General features: G+C 44.3%; 1 protein-coding gene across 2 annotated transcripts in view; it reads right to left on the bottom strand.

Moving 5' to 3' along the window:
- Positions 1 to 19,980, bottom strand: part of LOC147895020 (folylpolyglutamate synthase-like) — a 137,649-nt gene that overhangs the window by 69,330 nt on the left and 48,339 nt on the right. For both annotated transcript variants that reach the window (XM_087383590.1, XM_087383591.1), the window contains exon 5: positions 504 to 587. In XM_087383590.1, the coding sequence (XP_087239716.1) occupies positions 504 to 587 (84 nt within the window). The remainder of the gene's footprint in view (positions 1 to 503; positions 588 to 19,980) is intronic.

The raw sequence follows: 19,980 nt of genomic DNA, 5'->3' as shown, positions 1-19,980 counted from the left end.
CCATGTGGCAGCCATGTTGCTACCCACATGGCAGCCTGAACCCTTCCCCCTATTGGTCCATCTACCCTCGTGTATGCTGAGGCGTCGACCCCCTGAGGGGGCTCACGGGTAGGGCATTGACCCAATATCTCCAAAATATCTGATAAATTGTTAAGGGAATCCAGGCCTTTTTTTTTTCTAATGTAAGTACATAGAGAAAGAAAAGCATATTGATACTAACTTCGATCTGCAATTTTGTCTTCTGTTTCTGTTCTATAGTCAAAGCACACAAGTAAGGCAGGGTGAAAACTGAAGTAGAATGAGGAGACTGATGTTTAAAAGAGAAAGAAGAAGTCTAGTTTACTTAATTGTTGAAATCGTGAGTTAAGGAGATTTTAAATGTCTCAGAAATATCTTCTGTAAAATTTTTGAAAGAATCTTAAGGGAAGGCAATAGCTAGTCATATTGGACTACAAAAGGTTGAGTGAAATTTTGAAGTTACTTCAGATAATTGATGGGCATACCTTTTCATATACAAAAATTTTGAAGGCCAATATTGTGAGAAACCTGAAGTAAGTTGGCATAGGCACATCACGTGTACAGTCCATCTGAAAGTAATCAAACAGTTAATAGGATTAACATCCATAACATTTTTTGCTCTGGCAGCAATGGAATGAATTATATGAACATTAGAGAATACAGACATGTAGAGTATACGATGAGTAAAACTGATAAGAGTCATTTATGATATTTGAAGACAGTAAAAGTCGTGGCCCATATCGGGGGCGTGGGAGGTTGGGGGGGTGTGGGGGAGGGTGGGAGGGGGGGTGGGGGGTTCTGCAACAATCTCCTTGGTCCATTGAATTACTGTATATTTCAACTAACCGCTCCTTCATGAAGGTGATGATGGGGCGTGAAGTTAGATCAATAGTGGCCATACTAAAGTGAAGCGGATTGCCACTAAAAGACTGCCACCAAAATGCATTTCCTTCATGTAGGCATCGGGAGCCAGAGGAATTATGATCGCTTGAGAAGGAGAGCTCAGAAATGATAAGAAGTCCAATTGGTACTGCAAAAAATATCATCAACTAACACAATCCAATCCAAGAGAGACCACCCATACATTGTGGTCCCCTTTTTGTTTGAAACTGACTTGAAAAAATGGAGAATACACCTTTCTAGCCAGAGTGTTCTCCCTTCACCTCTTGTGAGATCTCCATGGAGCAGCTCTCCTTTGCCTCTTCCCACACGTGCCTGGATCCTCTCTCCTAAGCTGTTCCCTCCTGCAGCCTTTCCCTTCTCCTCAGAGACCAACCATTCCAACAAGCCCTTCTCCTTTCCCTCTTCTCACCCATGCATGCTTCCCTCTCCACCTTTCCCTTCTCCTTAGATGCCCTTCTCTATGCCAAAATGTCTCCATATTTCTTGGAGAAACCAGCCAATAGTTCAGTTGTGATTACAATCTAAAGAGCCCCAATATGAAACCATGGAGTTGTTTATAGAGCTTTCATGTATGCCCTGCGCGTGTTCCATATGTTGAATACTAAACGTACTGAAGCTGAGAGCGTAGATTTTATAATTAAATACTTGTGTAACAGGTTTGAGCTTAGAACTTATGCACAAACTACAGCAAGACAACATATTGCTCACCTAGGAACTCAGGAAATTACAGAAAGCGTGAAGGAGCTTTCTCAGAAGCTGATCGCAGTTGAAAGCAAAGTGGATGCACACTATGCAAAGTTCAATGAAACAGAAAGTGCATCAAGTGGAGAGAAAGCTGAAATATGGAGACCACGAATCCTTTCCATAGCGTGTACTCGAGGGTGGCGTGAGGCAGCCTGACGTCGAGATGCCGCAAGAATAGTACCTTGAACGGGGCAAGTGCTTGCTACTCATGTGTCTAATCTCCTACTGACCTGGCATATCTTATATTCTGGGTCACGATTGCAGCATCTCGCTGCTGCATCTTCTCCTATGAAGGAGAGTGTGATATCCTGCTATCTAGGGCTGGGTCTTGTGGTGGGCCTCATGAGTCTTCTATCTCCACCTTTCAGAGCCTTAGATCTCTTCGATGTCATCTCGCGGCAATCCCATGTCCTGCCTCGATCTAGAATCTATGGGATGAAGTCCTGAGCTGGCCCATGGTGATCCGTACTGCATGGGAAAGGTGAAACTGTATGTACCCTGGTGCTTAGATGAAGTTGTCCTCACTGGGATGAAGGAAATGCTCTTTTTAGAAGGCCATTTTCATTGCATATGGTTGCCGGGTGGATACCCATGTCCTATGGGTATATATTTACCATAGATAATCCCTAATGACCTAGTGCAAGAGGGAGCATCTAGTGAATATTGATATGGTGGTAACTAGTCGATAGACATGCCCAATTAGCAAAATCATCTAAAGACTCGTACATATCAGCACCACTCATCTCTCTCGGCTGCAAGCTGCATAGATGATGATGAGAGAGCCAACCATGGTAATCTCTATCGCCCTACGTTTGTCCATGCAAACTGCCAAGCACAATCCCCCACCCCTTGTACTTACCATTTGATGTGACATCTAATCCGATCCTACTCTCTCTCTCTCTCTCTCTCTCTGTGGCTTCATGTTACCACTTCCCCACTGTCCTTTGGGGGGGGGGGGGGCTGTAGCTGTGATACTAGACCAGATTTCGCTTTTTATTCTGATGACATGTGGTGGTAGTGATGATGGAGATGGCCATATTAATATCGATATGATGTCATCACTAATGTTATGATGACTATTTAGCATTTAGCATTTCGCATTTAGTATGGGTGTTGAAGATCATTTAGTAGCTCCACCCTTTTGGCTTGTTTTGTATCAAGTTTCTCACAGTTTAATAGACCCATCGACTTTCGAAGACTATATATTGATGAGCTAGAGATGTTCGTACAGATGACAGGCGGTGTGGGCTCTACTCTCTCAGGATCCTCCATTCCTATCCTCCTGTATGCGGACGATGTGGTTCTCATTTCCTCTACTGCTCAGGGCCTCCAGGCACATATTGAGGCACTCCACAGGTTTTGCCAGGACAGGGGATTGACCGTAAACCTTGGCAAGACCAAGGTTATGGTTTTCAACACCTCTGATCGTATCTACAGCACGGATGAGTTTTGCTTCACTTATGACGGACAGCCCATTGAGCTTGTTAGAGAGTACACTTATTTGGGGGTAGTTTTCAGGGGACCGATCTTTACCATGACATATGCAGCACGAGATAGGATTAGTAAAGGGTATGCTTCGTTGGCTCATCTTGAGCGTCAGTGTTTTTAGTCCCACTTTCAGCATCCCGATATGAAATCCCTGCTATTTGACACATTGGTGAGACCAGCTGCGATGTATGCAGCTCCTTTCTGGGCAGGAGACCTTGGCGCTGCAGATTGGAGACGAGTAGAGAGGTTACAGATCATCATGTTCTCTCGGCTCATTAGGGCCAAGGCTACAGTTCCGCACGAGATCATGCTAGCAGAGTTTGGAGCTACTCCCCTTGCATTGGATGCAGCGTTTCAGTCGGTCATGTATGAGAGGGGGAAGAGAGGAGAGGAAGTGAGCAAGAGAGTGAGAGTGAGAGAGACACATTAGTGCGGGTGTGAAGTGATGAGTGAGCCACACCACAAACTCACTTATGTTATATTAGGATTAGGTTTATTCTATGACTGTCTTAAGACAGTCATAGGTGTCCTATCTTTAATTCTTTTAATTAAGGGTAGGCAATGTGCCTTTACCCCAACAACCTCCCACCTAAAGGCCAATGTGCCAAAAGGGGAGAAAAGAATAAAATTACAGCAATATACAGTTACTGTATACTAGACCATAAAGTAAGAATGGTCTCATCCTAATCCCATGATGTGGCGGCAATGTGCAAACCGCTCTGTAGGCAAGCTCTTAGTGAGCAAATCTGCAGGATTATCATCAGTATGTACTTTCACAAGCTCAAGACGCTTGTCTTCCAGTACCTCCCTGATGAAATGATATTTCACTTCTATGTGCTTGGTCTTCTGATGAAAGACCGGATTCTTTGCCAACATGATAGCACTCTGACTATCACAATGCAAAACTGGCATGTCACTTATAATGCCCAAATCTCCCACCAGCCGAGTAAGCCATATTGCTTCCTTGCAGGCCTCAGTGGCTGCAACATATTCAGCTTCTGTGGTTGACAGTGCAACGCATTTCTGCAACCGAGACACCCATGATATAGCACCTCCTGCAAATGTGAAAATATAACCGGTAGTAGATTTCCGGTTATCTGCATTCCCTGCATAGTCTGAATCTGTAAAACCATGCACCAATGCATCCTTCCTACCATAGCATATGCACAAGTCTTTGGTACCTTTGAGATACCTCAAGACACCTTTCACTGCTTCCCAATGCCGCTTGCCTGGATTTGCCATATACCTGCTGATGACTCCCACCGCAAAAGCAATATCCGGACGAGTGGCAACCATGGCATACATCAAAGATCCAACTGCAGATGCATACGGAACCTTGGCCATTTCAGCCTTATCATCATATCTAATCTGGGGCTGTCCTTACTGCTGAGTTTTAAATGTGGAGGCAACGGGGTACTAATGGACTTCCCCCCCTCCATTTTAAACCTCTGCAGTACTTTGTCAATATACTCTTTCTGTGACAGAAACAAAAGTCCCTTGGACCTGTCACGAGTAATACGCATGCCAAGAATATGATTTGCATCACCCAAGTCTTTCATGTCAAAAGACTTATGCAGTTGTTTCTTCAAAGCAGTAATCTCATGCTGAGATTTACTGGCAATAAGCATGTCATCCACATATAGAATGAGTAGCATCAAACTGCCATCCTTTGCCCGTTTGGTGTATAAGCAATGATCGGTCTCACACCGAAGATACCCTTGGGACTGCATGAAGGCATCAAACTTCTTGTACCATTCTCTTGGTGCCTGCTTGAGTCCATACAAGCTCCTTTTGAGCTTACATACAAGCTGCTCTTTCCCTTTAACAGCATATCCCTCTGGCTGACTCATATAGATCTCATCATGGAGATCTCCGTGAAGAAAAGCTGTCTTCACATCCATCTGACATAAATCCATGTCATCATGAGCAACAAGAGCTAACACTGCTCTCAAAGTAGTCATCTTGACTACAGGGGAAAAAATCTCATCAAAATCAATGCCCTTCTCCTGCTTAAATCCCTTGGCAACCAATCTGGCCTTATACCGAGGTAAAGCATTTGAATCCACTTTGACTTTGTAAACCCACTTGCATGGCAAAACCTTTCTGCCTGCAGGTAACTGCACCAAGTCCCATGTATCATTCTGAAGTAGGGAGTCCATTTCTGATTGCATGGCTTTCTCCCACTTCTTTTTCTCTGCTCTTCCCATAGCTTCCTTGAAGCTGGAAGGCTCACCACAATCTGTCAACATGATAAAATCAGCCACATTATTGGCTCCTGGAACAAACCTGACAGGAGGCCGTTGTGCACGGGAGCTCCTAACAAAATGTTCCGGATTAGGCTGCTGTCCAGCCTGTTCTTCATGAATGACAGGTGGCTGTACCACCATATCTGGCTGTGCTACAGCTTCATCTGCTGGCATATCCAGTGGTACATCATTGGCAAAATCATCTGGCTGATTTCCAGCCTGTATACCCTCTTGAACAGGGTGATCTGCAGCAGGCTGCTGCTGCATATAAATGGGCATTCTTGGCTGTCCAACATCATCATAAATAACCCTCCTGTATTCCACAGGTTGCACGGGTTCCTTGTGTACACTATCTTCTTTAAAGATGACATCATTGCTGCGTATAATCTTCCGTTTAACGGGATCCCATAACCTGTATCCCATTTCACCTTCATCACCAAATCCCATAAAGATGCATCTGATAGACTTTGGATCCAGCTTGGTGCGTAGATCTTTGCGTACATGAGCAAAGCACTCGCAGCCAAATACCCGTAAGTGCTTATATGAGGGTGGCTTGCCAGACCACACCTCCTCTGGCACTTTCAACTCCAAAGCCTTATTTGGTGACCTGTTAATAATGTGAACGGCTGTTTGCACGGCTTCTGCCCAAAAGCCATGGGGTAATGCAGCATAAGACAACATACATCGAACCTTCTCCTGAACAGTTCGATTCATCCGCTCACTTGCACCATTTTGAGATGCATTATGAGGGGCTGTGAGTTCCTGTTTGATGCCCTTAGCTTGGCAAAACTGCACAAAAGCATGTGACACATACTCACCCCCATTATCGGATCTGAGGCATTTCAGCCTACGACCTGTCCGATTCTCCACCTGAGCGACAAATCTCTTGAAAGCATCTAGGGCATCTCCCTTATGCTTCAAGAAATAGACCCACACCTTACGTGTGGCATCATCAATGAAAGTAATAAAATATTTGGCACCCCCTAGTGATAACTGTGGCATCTCACACAAATCAGTGTGCACTAGATCAAGTGGTGCTCTATTCTGAGGAGTTCTCCTCCTATGAGGAGTCACAGAATGCTTGCCAAAAATACAATGATCACAAGTAGGCAAATCTGAAAAAGAGAGAGGCGGCAGATAACCCAAACGTGACAGTTCTTGCATTCCCTTAACAGACATGTGTCCCAACCGGCTATGCTACAATGAAACCTTTGGCAGCTCGGTTATGGCAATAACATGATTACCCACACTGGAAACATAAAGAGGGTACAAGGTATCACTCTTAAAACCCTCAGCCACTACAGTATGGCCATCAGTAATCACCCATTTGGAATCCCCAAATGTGGTGTGGTAACCACTGTCATCCAATAAGCCAGTGCTAATCAGATTTTTCTTGATTTGCGGCACATGGCGAACACCATCAAGCATAAATGACTGTCCATCAGGAAGTACTATCTGTATACTGCCAATCCCTGCAATCTGACATGCATAGTTGTTCCCAAGATGAACAACTCCATGAGTACCTGTGTAGGAAGTAAACCACTCCCTATGAGGTGTAACATGAAAAGAGGCACCTGAATCCAAGAGCCAGGTATGCATGTCATGGCCATCAATAACCAAAGCATGTGCTATTACAGTAGAAGAGCATAAAACATCATGTATGTCACTGTCACTGTCCTCTGCTGCAACATTCACTGCATCCAAGTCATCTGCCTTGGCCTTGCCTTTGCCTTTGCTTGCATTTCCTGCATCCTTCGTTTCAGCCTTCTTGGCTTTCTGATCCCGTATGAACTTGAAGCACTTCGACTTCACATGTCCCTTCTTGCCACAATAAAAGCATTCAATGTCCTTTTTGCCACGGGACTGACTACGGGATTTGGACTTACTAGCAGATCTCCCCTTTTGCTGAGTCCTGCCTCTGTCCTGTACCTGCAAAGCACTTGAAGACTTGCTGCCCGCATTATTCTTCCTGCTCATCTCCTCCATAAGGAGAGAGCTCTCTACATCAGCATAAATAAGAGTGGCATTTGAGTTTGACAGGGTGGTCTTGAAAGTGTCCCAACTCTCAGGAAGAGTACACAACAAGAAAGTAGCCTTGAACTCCTCATCAAGGTTCAACCCCTGTGCAATCAGCTGTGTAAAGATAGCATTGAACTCACTCAAGTGTGAGGTCATAGCTGTACCTTCCTTCATGCGAAGATCGACCAGCTTCTTCAGCCAATAAACCTTACTGGCTGAGCTCTTTTGGGCATACAGTTCTTCTAGTCTTTGCCATAGACCATAAGAGGTCTTTTCAGCCTGTACATTGAACACAAGAGTGTCTGAAATAGTGAGCATGATAGCTGCCCTCGCAGACAGATCAAGCTCTTCCCAGTCATCAGCTGCCATATCAGATGGCTTGACACCCTTTACCCTTATGGGCTTAGCAATCTTCTTTAACAGAAGAACATTCAAGCACTGTTCTGCCCATAATGCATAGTTATGTGCTCCTTCCAGTTTCTTTATGTTCAGAATTGAAGAATCACCTCCTCCTGATGCCATATCAGATGAGGAAAGTACCTGACTCCCTAGAAGTAAAAAGACTGAATAAAAAAGTTCTGATTTCTCAGAAAAGCCTGCTCTATTCAAGAGCCAGAAGCACTCTCAAAGGTGCTGTTTTTACTGTCAGTAAAATCTGCAGCAAAACAGTAAATGTCCCTGCAAATACTGTACCTTCTGACAAACTGTTCTGAGCTCAAAAAAAGGCATAAAAACAGTAATTTCAGACTGCTGCTGCTGCTCAACAAGAGCTTAACAGTGCATAATTATCTGACAAAACCACCAACACTGCTGTAAACATTGCTGTACTGACTGTACTGATCACTTCTCCCACCTCAGATGAGGTATGTCACTGACTCAAATTGCAGAAACCACTTGACAGACACCCCAAAAAACAGTAAGTGACCCTTCAGCCTGTCACAAAAAACCTGCAACAGTAAATGGGATAAATCCCAAGCAATCACCCTTATACCAAGGGGAGAAAATGCATCTGAAGATCTCTGTCGGTAACCCAAGTGCTATCAAACAAAGTCTGGGCAAAAGCCCCTTGATCTGACACCTGAATCAAGTGGAGAACACCTCAACACTGAGGTAGCATGCAAAATGAAATCTCTCTGACACTTATACCTGACAATGTGTAATGCAGAGACTGCTTCTGTGTACTCGGTAACAACACAACTCACAACGTACAGACACCAGGAAGAAAATCTTTTGAGCACTGTCAACGATGGGCAGTTAGGGACCGAGTAAACTCGATGCGCCCTGACCAAGCGTGGCTCAACTGAGATTTTCAAAGTGCGTACAAAGAATGTGACCTACAACAAATGTCACCAAATGCACTGCGGAAATAAAGCAGATGTGTGCTCCCTGGATACACACTGCCTCAAGGCATATACTGCATACACATCCAGGCAAAAGCCCTTTGAGAAAATCACCCAAAACTGAGATTTTCACTCAGTAAATGCATAGAAACTCCTGCTGTACTGCTGTCCTTCTTGTAGTGCTGTACTTCTTGTAGCACGCGCTTCCCCCAAAAAAAAAAAAAAACTTTGCAGCAAAAAACACCAAGTCCTGCGTTCGACGCCAACCCCTGTGTATCTGCAGACGGACTGTCGTCCGTACCTGGGACAGTCTGTCGTCCGTACCTGTGTATGGCTGTCCGTACGACTGTACGGACAGTCCGTACAGCTGATGTACTGTATAGCACAGCAGCTATGCTGCTGGACTGCAGCAGGCTGGCGGCGCCTACGCACTCCTCAAGGATCTAGCAGCTAGTAGCAGCTGCTATGAAGCAGCTGGCTGCTTGCTGGATGTAATGCCTCGAGCTGCAGCTAGCAGCTCATGTGTACGGCGCCACCCGTGACCAGCGACCTGCAGATCTGCGCCGAAATGCGCCCGCCTGCGCCGCTCTGATGCCCTCGAAATGCGCCGCCCTAGCTGCAAAATGTGCCGCCCTAGCAGCCTGCGAACAGGAAAAACACCGCCGCTGTACCGTCGAGTGGTCTAGATCTGTCCGTACGGTCGTACGGCCGTACGGATCGGCCGTACGGAACGGATTTGAAAAGCAGATGAGACTAGGGAGAGGAGGTGTGGCTAGGGAGAGGCTCTGATACCAGTTGAGAGGGGGAAGAGAGGAGAGGAAGTGAGCAAGAGAGTGAGAGTGAGAGAGACACATTAGTGCGGGTGTGAAGTGATGAGTGAGCCACACCACAAACTCACTTATGTTATATTAGGATTAGGTTTATTCTATGACTGTCTTAAGACAGTCATAGGTGTCCTATCTTTAATTCTTTTAATTAAGGGTAGGCAATGTGCCTTTACCCCAACAATGTATTTGCACAGGGTTAGGGAGTTTGGAGACTCAGCAGCAGGCAGAGCTCGGTTGCCATGGTTAGCACTTGCATCTTCTATGGAGTTGGCACGATCTGGGGCCCGATACTGCTGGTACTTCAGACTCACTAGGTGGCTCACATCTCTTGGACTAGACATGGATAGACTGCCTCCCTTCCGATACAGCATAGATGCCTCATCTCGAGTTGACTCGCCACGAGCTTAGTCAGGTCACGAGAGCAGAGTTGCTGCAGCTTCATACGTACCGCACTTGGATTTATCCCACGCAGCTTCCGACGAAGATGGCCACATATCGTGACCACTTCCTTCGGATCTCAGAGGATGGATTTGTCATTCCACCAGGCTACACAGGTATTTACATGTCCCACTCACTGAGGATTGCCCTTGGCCAGCTTAGAGTCTCTTCGCATCAGCTCGAGATAGAGGCTGGTAGGATGCGACGCATGGAGGATGGACGGCGTCCAGGCCGAGAGACCAGGATCTGCCCTTGTTGCACCATGGGAGAGGTGGAGTCAGAGGAGCACTTCATTTGCAGATGCCCGCTATATTATGAGATCAGAGGGAGATTCCACTGTCTCTTCACGGATGGCTTTGGACCTCTCTCATGAGTGATGGATTATGAGGATCAGCATTGCCTAGCTCTTTATGTCAGGGAGGCCACTATGCTTCGACGACACTACCTCAGAGACCATCAGCACAGCAGACCGGAGCGTGATAGAGCCCAGCCCGATAGAGGTCAGACACACGCTATACCAGATGACAGGTATCAGGAGGAGCACGAGGAGGTCAGAGCTCACACAGGACACATGCCTCCACCCTGTGGATGTACATATGAGATGGTTTGTAGACGCCGCAGGATCTTGTTACATAGGAGACGTACTCGCCGCTTCATCTCCAGACGATCCAGGATGATGGCAGCTTTTCGGAGGAGACTTACTCATGGAGATCTCGCTCCACCAGCCGCTCACCTCACTTTTGCTCAGATTTGTACTCTCATAGCAGGAGGCAGAGTCGATGGACAGGATTTCCCTAGAGGACACCATGATCTCCAAGGGGATGTTTGTGTTTAAAAAATAATACCTTTTAACAACACAACTATTATTTTGGTTCTCAGACTCCGTGATACATGGACTTGTATCTTTGCATTGACATATTGTACTCATCCCCCCATTTTGCACCCAGGGGCGGTTTCCTTGCATCTAGCTTACTTTGTATTTAGGCTCGGATTTGACATTATGTACTTTCACTTGCATTGTATTGCGTAGCACTTAGATGATATTCGACGATGCCTCTTCTTTGTGGCACGTTGATTTTGTGCTATCTTGTACGCAGAGTTCTTGATGTCCCATGGGCCCATTTTGGCCTTTAGTGGACAATAATACACTTTCTTTCTTCTTTCTTTCTCTCTCTCTCTCAATACACTTTCTTTCTTTCTTTCTTTCTCTCTCTCGCGTACTTGGGGGGGAGATCAGGAGCTCCCCCACCAAGACTCAGTTTTATCATGACCACTTCTTGAGGATATCGGAGTATGGCCTCGTCATCAACACCTAGGAAATCAAGGATAGGAGAGTCTCGCATGCACTGAGGATTGCCAGAGGACAGCTACGAGTTTCATCCCATCAGTTGGGGATTGATACAGGAAGAGCTGCGGGCATACCCAGAGAGCAGCAAATTTGCTGACTGTGCACGATGGGAGTGGTCAAGATAGAGGAACACTTTCTATGTGTTTGTCCTGTCTATTATGAGATCTAGGGGCGTTACCACTACCGCTTCCAGGAGGGTCATGATTTTGGCCCACTTACACAACTCATCCACTTCCCTGACCATGTTTGCATTGGACTTAGTGCATCATATCAGAGAGCAACAAAGGGCAGCCATGCCACATGGATGCGTCAATTTTACGAGCAAAAACCTATGAGCAAGTTTATCCGAGCGTGTTTTCACTCATTCATTTTTACATAACATAAATTTTCTTATTCATAGACATGATTTATACCCCTGTTATTACCTTAAAAAGTGTCGAAAAATAATTCCTTTAAGAAATATCCCTCATAATCACTCTCGATTTAATAATATTATATACATATGATTACTTATTAAACACAATTATATCAATATGACAAGAGCTTTCTAGTGTTTTAATAGCATAAATAACAAGTTTCTAAAGAAGTTTAAATTACTATAAATAAGTATTAACTTAGGCTTATATATCACTTTCATAAAATACATGTAATATTTAATACTATACATGCAAGATTTTCCAAAATATAACCCCATAGAGTGCTCATATGGGATTTTTTGATCGATTTGAGTGGTTGAATGACTAGATTTGGATATTGGATGTGAAAGTTATGCCACTTTTAAAAGTTTTGTCCATGGTAGTTTCGCTGGCGAAACTACCTTGGAAGACCTACTTCAAAGGGGTTTCGTTGGCGAAACTACCTTGATAGCTTGCTTCAATGAGGTTTCCTTGAAGAAACCCTTTCATGAAGCTAGGTTGAGAGAGGTTTTCAATGTCACCCCCTATTAAGTAAAAGTTGTAAGAAGGATCATAAGGGAATTTTCATAAAAAAGTCTACTCTATATGTGGGTTTCTTTAAAATCCATCCCAATATGTTACTCACCATTCCCAAAGATTCATGTAAAGATTTGTGTATAAAATAGGCATTGCTATAACTCTTTGCATATTTCTAAGTGAAACTATGTTTTGTTCCTATCTATTTTTGCCATATTTTTACATAGTTGGAAGCCTTTTTTTCCTTCGCTCGAATGCTCGAAAGATTTTGCTCGAAAAATGCTCATCCCCATGCCACACAATATTGAGCTTAGTCGAGCACAAACACATGTTAGATTTCTATGCACCTGAGTCAACCCCAGATGAGGTCGAGGAGAATGAGCTAGATGAGATGAGGGCACTATGGGTCAGCTGTGAGAGCCACTGCCATACCGACACCGGGCAAGGGACACAGAGACCATAGGTGACACGGCGGGGAGTGACCAGGGCACACACGATCGAGGTCCGGTCTATCTCAGATCTCCTCATAGGAGATCGTCCGAGATGAGGCGTCACTCTTGATGTAGCCGACTGAATACAGAAATCAAGGAGACCACACCCTCCACCACCACATGTGACAGCCCGACAGACACAGATTCGGGAGATCTTTGCATCTCACCAGAGATCCATCATGGAGCCCGAATACATGGAGCCTTGTAGTGTACTCAGAGCATTAGCTTTGAGCATATGATATTTTGAGGATTATTTATGCTATTTGCTAATTTGTTGTTACTAGTCGTTAGTACTATAGCACTCAGCAAGGGCCTTAGCGAGCCCTTTGCTCCAGCCCACAGTGGCTTGTATGAGTTGTTCTTTGTCTCATAGGTCAGTCGGGCCTCCCGTGGACGTTAATATATCTCTATATATATGTGTGTGTGTGTGTGTGTGTGTGTGTGTGTGTGTGTGTGTGTGTGTTAATCCAATATTGTTGTGGATAGAACAAATACCATCTGTCAAGCCTAGCCCAGTATGTAGTATATGCATTATGATGAAAAGTATATCCGGGCACTGACCCTTGTAGAAGCAGCCATAAATCTTCAGCCTGCACAGAAAAAAGCATGCTATCCCATTTCTGTCTTTCCGATGAAAGCATATGAGATCTTGAAGTGATGTTATCTCTCAGCAGAGGAGAATTGTTAAAATCTCCACAGATAAATGCATTGGATCTCCATGGATATTTGCTTAAAGAATCCCATAGAGAAGCCCTCATGGCAGAGGTATGGGGGGCATAAACTGATGCAAGCTCAAAAATGTCACCGTTAACATTGCATTGTATGACTATCCATCGGCCACTGCTGTCATTGAATGCTAACTGGGGCTCCAACTCATGTCTGACCATTATGCATACCCCTGAGTAGGTAGTGGTACCAGCATAATATATATCATAGCCGCCAGAGTGATCATTATGACCAGCCTTAGAGTGTTGATTATGCTCTTGCAAACAAACAATATCTGGCTGCATTTTATGTACATAATTCCAGAAAAGCCTCCACTTTGAGACATTGCAGAGGCTCTGTACATTGTATGTAAAGCACTTAAGTGTTTGATGCATGAAAGAGATATATACAGGAAAGTATAAGTATGAAACAAGATATCAGAGAGGCAAAGCCTCTGCCTGCATGGGTTGCAGGTAGATATTACTAAGGCATTTGACACTGTACAATGGGATTTTATCTCTCAAACCATGACAAAGCTGGGGTTTGTGGTCCCAAGATAGCAAATGCAATCTATTGGCTTTATTCTGGATCTACTTCCCAGTGCATTCTCGGAAGTCATCTATCTCGGTCATGGATATTGGGTAGATCAGTCCGACAGGGCTGCCCCCTTAGTGCTCTTTTCTATGCCATTGCGACTCATCCCCTATTGATGTATCTTGATCATCTTACAAACACAGGACAGATGACTGGTCTTAAAATCCCTGGGGCTGCATCTTTTTTGGCACAGGCATACGCTGATGATTCCTTCTTTATGCCACAGAATTCTCCTCGGGAAGTCAGCATGCTTATGACCACATTATCATTGTATGGATTAGCAGCGGGATTGCATGTCAACTTTGACAAATCCAAATTGCTTCCCCTGAAACAATGTGACTGGCATTCTATTCTTTGGCCTGGTCAGATAGTGCATTCCAAAGATGTAGTCAGGCATTTGGGATATCCTATAGCATGGCATATCACCAGAAAGCAGTAGCTAAAATGGATCTTCCAAAGACTTCAACACAAATTGGAATATTGGAAAATTTCTACTTGGCCACTTCATGTCAGGCTCAGAATAGTCCAGTCTATTGTAATGTCTTATGTTCAGTTCTTTTTGCCTTTGCTACATTGGTCCTCCATAGATATCTCAGCTTTTATGTCTCAAGCTATGGAGCTGTTATGGAAGACAAAAACTGCAGTGAAAGCATTGAGACTGCTGAAGATGGAAATGGTATGTTCCCCTAAGATGCATGGAGGACTTAATGTACTAAATATCAGATATCATGTACTTGCAAGGAAGGCGACTATGCTCCATACCTTTTTCTGTCAAAAGCAGCCATGGACTTGTATGATAGCATCCATGTGTGTCAACATGAGGACAACTGCTTATGGCCATTGGACTACTGATCATTGGGAGGTTGTCATTGGGAGATTTGTCGGGAAGATTCCTGGATGCCCTTTCTCTACTACTCTGATATTGGACTGGAAACAAGTGCTTTCTAAAGTCAAGTGGGCTCCTGATAATCATTTGGGGACAAACTCAATGAGGAAAGAAAGTATTCATTGGAGTGCCATCTTTGACATTCCACTTGCTTTACAGGAACCGGTTCGGGCATATAATCTCATGAAATTGGGAATTAGATACATCAATGATGTGGTAGATGATCACGGCCATGTCTTATCTTTTCCTCAGGCCACTGCCCTTTATGCTTTGGGAATGCATCATAGATTGATATGGAAGAAAATTGCTGATCTCTTGCATCCATTTCTACCTATTCCCCCCGTGGCTGACACAGACAGGCTAATGGATTGGCAATTGTTCCCCTCTGCTACATGCTCTCGTCCTATACCTCTGCCTGTTTTGACCTCCATCAAAGTCTACAAGCTTCTTCAACCTGCCCCTTAGATTCATCAATATGCTTATACTCTATGGCATATCAGGCAGCCCCTTTCATGGTGGCGGAAGAATCTCCGACTATTATGGAGGTGTAAAATGCCTTTGAAACAAAGACTCTTTCTTTGGAGATGCATGACCGGCACATTGTCAGTGGGAATCACACTTGCCAAACGTCACATTGCACCACCCACCTGTTTACGGTGTCACGCTCCTTCAGAGACTGTCCCTCATTTGCTTTGGCATTGCTCGTCTACTCCGAATCTCCTTGGGAAAATTTCAGATCTTCTTCGCCTCCGTTTCCCGAGTCACATATTTGGGAAACATTTTTGGCTATTTGGTAGATTTAGGAGGCCTTTATCTCAATACTCACTCTTTCTCTCATGGGTGAGATATTGGACTCTTTGGACAATCTGGGAAGAGCACAATTTGGCATACTTGGGCCGCCAGTTTCAAAAGTCATATGAATCTTTTAGAGCCTCATTGCGGCAATCTTTACATGATGCCTGCCATGAGGGTGATATGCATGCATCTTGCATTGAGCTTTTCTTTTTATGCTTCTGATCTGTGGGATACTCTCCATTTTCGGAGACTTTCCCTCTTGTAAAGTTATGACAATATAAATACACTGCACTGGATTTTACCCCCCAAAAAAAAAAAAGTGTGTGTGTGTTAATGCTCTAGTCATTTCCAGCATCTCTTTTCTCCTCAGCCTGATTATTCGATGCAAGTGAATGCAGCTAGGTCTCAATTTCTTATGCATGTTCAGCCTATATTGTCTCGGGAACAGGCTCATGCATTGGAGCAGCCATTTATGCTTAATGAACTAGATGATGCTTTGAGTCATTTACGTAAAGGCAGCTCTCCTGGTTGGGATGGATTGATTGTTGAATTTTTCCGTGCATTTTGGGGTGATCTCAAGGACACTCTTCTTCTTATGATCAATCATGCTTGGCCAGAACAATCTCTTCCCCCTTCTTGGAAACATGGCCTTGTCAAATTGATCCCCAAAAAAAGGTTGTGCTAGACAATGGCTGATTGGCGGCCCATATCTCTTATGCCAGTCATTTACAAACTCATTGCCAAGATGATTGTCCTTAGGGTTCGATTTATCTTGCAAGCAGGACTTCATCCCAAGCAGTATGGGTTTGTTCCCAGAAGGCAGATTACTGACAATATCTCCAATGTTTTGCTTGCAATTGAGTATGCCAAATATTCTAAACAAGATGTTCTCATTCTGCAAGTGGACATTGCGAAAGCATTTGATATTGTCCATTAGGATTTTATTTCTCAGACTATGCATAAATTGGGATTTGGCCCTCGGCTCGTTCATGTAATTTACTGGTTGTATTCTCGTGCCACTGCACAGTGTCTGCTTGGTAGTGGGTTGTCAAGGACATGGACTATGACCCGTTCAGTGAGACAGGGATGCCCTCTTAGTTCGCTACTGTATGCCATTGCTACTCATCCGTTATTGTTGCATATGGACCATCTTGCAGATACAGGACAGCTTCATGGCTTGCCAATTCCAGGGGCACAGCCGTTTCTTGCACAGGCATATGCTGATGATTCATATTTCATGCCCAGGAATTCTCAACGTGACCTCTCTCATTTGATGCATACTTTGAATGATTTTGGCATAGCTGCTGGACTGCATATCAACTTTCAGAAATCGAATCTTCTAGCATTGAAAGAAGCTGATTGGCATGCACTTCTCTGGCCAGGCCACATTATTTCTTCCCATACCATTGTGAGGCATTTAGGGTATCCCATTGGCTGGAATATTACCCCTCAACAACAGCTCAAATGGGTGCTTCAAAAGATTAACAAGAAGCTGGAATACTGGCACTTGTCAACTTGGCCTCTACATGTTCGACTTCGGATAGTACAGTCTATCATTATGGCATATGTGCAATTTTATTTGCCTCTTCTTCACTAGTCTTTTAAGCATTTGGCTTCCTATATGTCTGGGGCCTATGGAGATATTTTGGAAAAGCAAATCTCACAAAAAGGATTTGCGACTACTTCCCATGCAGTCTGTTTGTTCTCCTAAGACTCATGGCGGACTGAATATTCTCAATCTTCAGTTTCATATGTTGGCAAGAAAGAGCACTATGATTGCTGATTTCTTTCAGCAAAAACAGCCATGGGCTATTATGTTAGCAGCTATGTGTGGAAACATGAAGTCCCATGCATATGGGCAGTGGATTACAGATCACTGGGAAGCAGTCATGACCACATTTAAGGGGAAAATTCCTAGCTGTCCTGTTTCTACTGCTTTTATTCATGATTATTCATGATTGGAAGAGGATTCTCTCTTATGCTAAATGGTCAGGTGCTTCCTGCCATCATGGTAACTTTCTTCGTTTGGAAAGTATCCATTGGAGCAAGGTGTTTGAATCGCCTCTTGCTTTACAGGTACCTATTAAAGCATATAATCTTATGAAATTGGGCATAAGATTTGTCGGAGATGTGGTGGATCCACATGGTTATGTGCTTTCATTTCCACAAGCTTGCAGGACATTCCCTTTGGGTCTGCATCATAGGCCCATTTGGAGAATACTTACAGCTATGTTGCAGCCATTTGTTCCTGTTCCTACGCTGTTTGTACAGGATAGATTACTGGACTGAAATCTGACTTCCTTGTCTCCTGCTACCTGTTCACTTTCAATGCATAATTTGACATCCTCGATGGTCTACAGATTTCTTCTTCCACTGCCATGGATTGATAAGCATGCCAACACTCTTTGGAATTTGGATAGGCCTTTATCTTGGTGGCAATCAAAACTCAGGAAAATTTGGAAAGCGAAATTGCCATTGAAACAGAGGCTTTGCTTTTGGAGATGTATAGTGGGAGCTTTTTCCATTGGGGTGAAATTGGAAGCACATCGTATTGCTTCCTCTTCCTGCCCCCGTTGCTCTCATCACCGTGAGACAGTTCCCCATTTGTTATGGTCTTGCCCGCACTCTCGAATATTGATCACTCATGTCTCTCATTTATTGCGGCTTTAGTTTCCCTTTATCAGATTCGGGAAACTCTTCTGGATGTTTGGATGCTTCTCATCTCAGATGTCTCCATTCCTCCTTTTCTTTCACTGGGCTCGCTTTTGGATACTATGGACTATTTGGACACAGAGATTGCATTTTCGGATGGGACAACAGTTTCCTCATGCATATGCTTTTTTCAGAATGTCCCTCAAGCAATCTTTATATGATGGTTATGCTGCGAGGGACTTGGATGCTACTAGCCTTGAAGTGTTTTCTCACTGTTTTTGAGTTCTTTCATTAGGCTTTCTTTTGGAGTCTAATGTCATGTGCATTGATTTCATGTTAATTTTGTAGTTACTGGTTTCACTATAAAAAAAAAAGTGTGTGTGTGTGTGTGAGGTGTGTGCGAAATCATGCATATCTGAATTCTCCCCTTCAGCACCCTTGTGAGTTCTTCCGAGCCTCATTGCGGCAGTCTTTATATGATGCCTTACATGAGGAAGATTTGGATGTTTCTTGTATTCAGCTTTTCTTCTACTACTTCTAATGGATAGGGCATTAGCTCTTTGCTCGAGCACTGCCATGATGTAAATGAATGTTTCATAATATAATTTTCTTGGTTTCACAAAAAAAAAAAGTGTGTGTGAGGTGTGTGTGGTGTGGTGTGTGTGTGTGTTGTGGTGTGTGCTGGTAGAGAGAGCTTGACGCCTTTGCTGTTCAGCCTCGTCAAGCATCGCGTGGCGCCTATCTCCCCGTCCGTACATCTGTACGGCCGTCGTGCAGTTCCCGTACGGCAATAAGAACATCTGCGTCACGTCTGGCTTACCTCTTCGCATCTTTGAACGGAGCTCCATACCTGCCTGCATCGCCGTACCTTTCCTGCAGACTACCTTCCCAACGTTCATACAGCTCGTCAGTATTTCCGTGCAACCGTCACCGTCACTCTTCCCGTACACCCCTAAGTCTTTCCGTACACCCTGTCAGTCGTTCCATACAGCCAGTCAGTCCTTCCGTACAGATTGTCAGTTTCTCCGTACGTCCGTACAGCCAGTCAGTCCTCACGTCCATACAGCATGTTAGTCCTTCCTGTGCCCCGTCTGCTTCTCTCCATTTGGTACCTGCTGAATCCCTTAGCCTCCATGGCAGAAACAAGTAAGTATTATGTCAAGAGAGCACTCTCTCCTGAACCTAAAAGACAATCAAGGGAAACTTCGTCCCCCATAGCTCCTTCATCTGAAGATGCTTCCTATGTGTTTGACATGTTGAATGATGATTTTCAACAAAGTAAAAGAGAATGGATTCTACCTGGTCCGGAACTCACTTACAAGATGAAGTTGCCTTCTCTTGTGCATCCTTTGAGGAAGCTCTCTCAAACTGCAGTTATCATCTTTTTCCCAGGCAAAATACCCTCGGCTAATGATGTGGGACAATGGGTGAATTCTCTCCTAGGTGGATGCTATGTAGAAGGAGTCTATTTTGCCTCCCGAGGATTTTATGAAGTTCATCTTTTGGATGCCTTGACAAAACAAAAGATAATGGAAATGTCCCCTTTATTTTTTG

This window comes from Dipteris shenzhenensis, chromosome 13 (assembly GCF_047967505.1).
Source record: "Dipteris shenzhenensis isolate YYH24624 ecotype China chromosome 13, Dip_SZ_1.0, whole genome shotgun sequence".
NCBI lineage: Eukaryota > Viridiplantae > Streptophyta > Polypodiopsida > Gleicheniales > Dipteridaceae > Dipteris > Dipteris shenzhenensis.
Note: the sequence above shows the minus strand (reverse complement) of the source record. Positions and strands in the feature narration are given on the sequence as shown.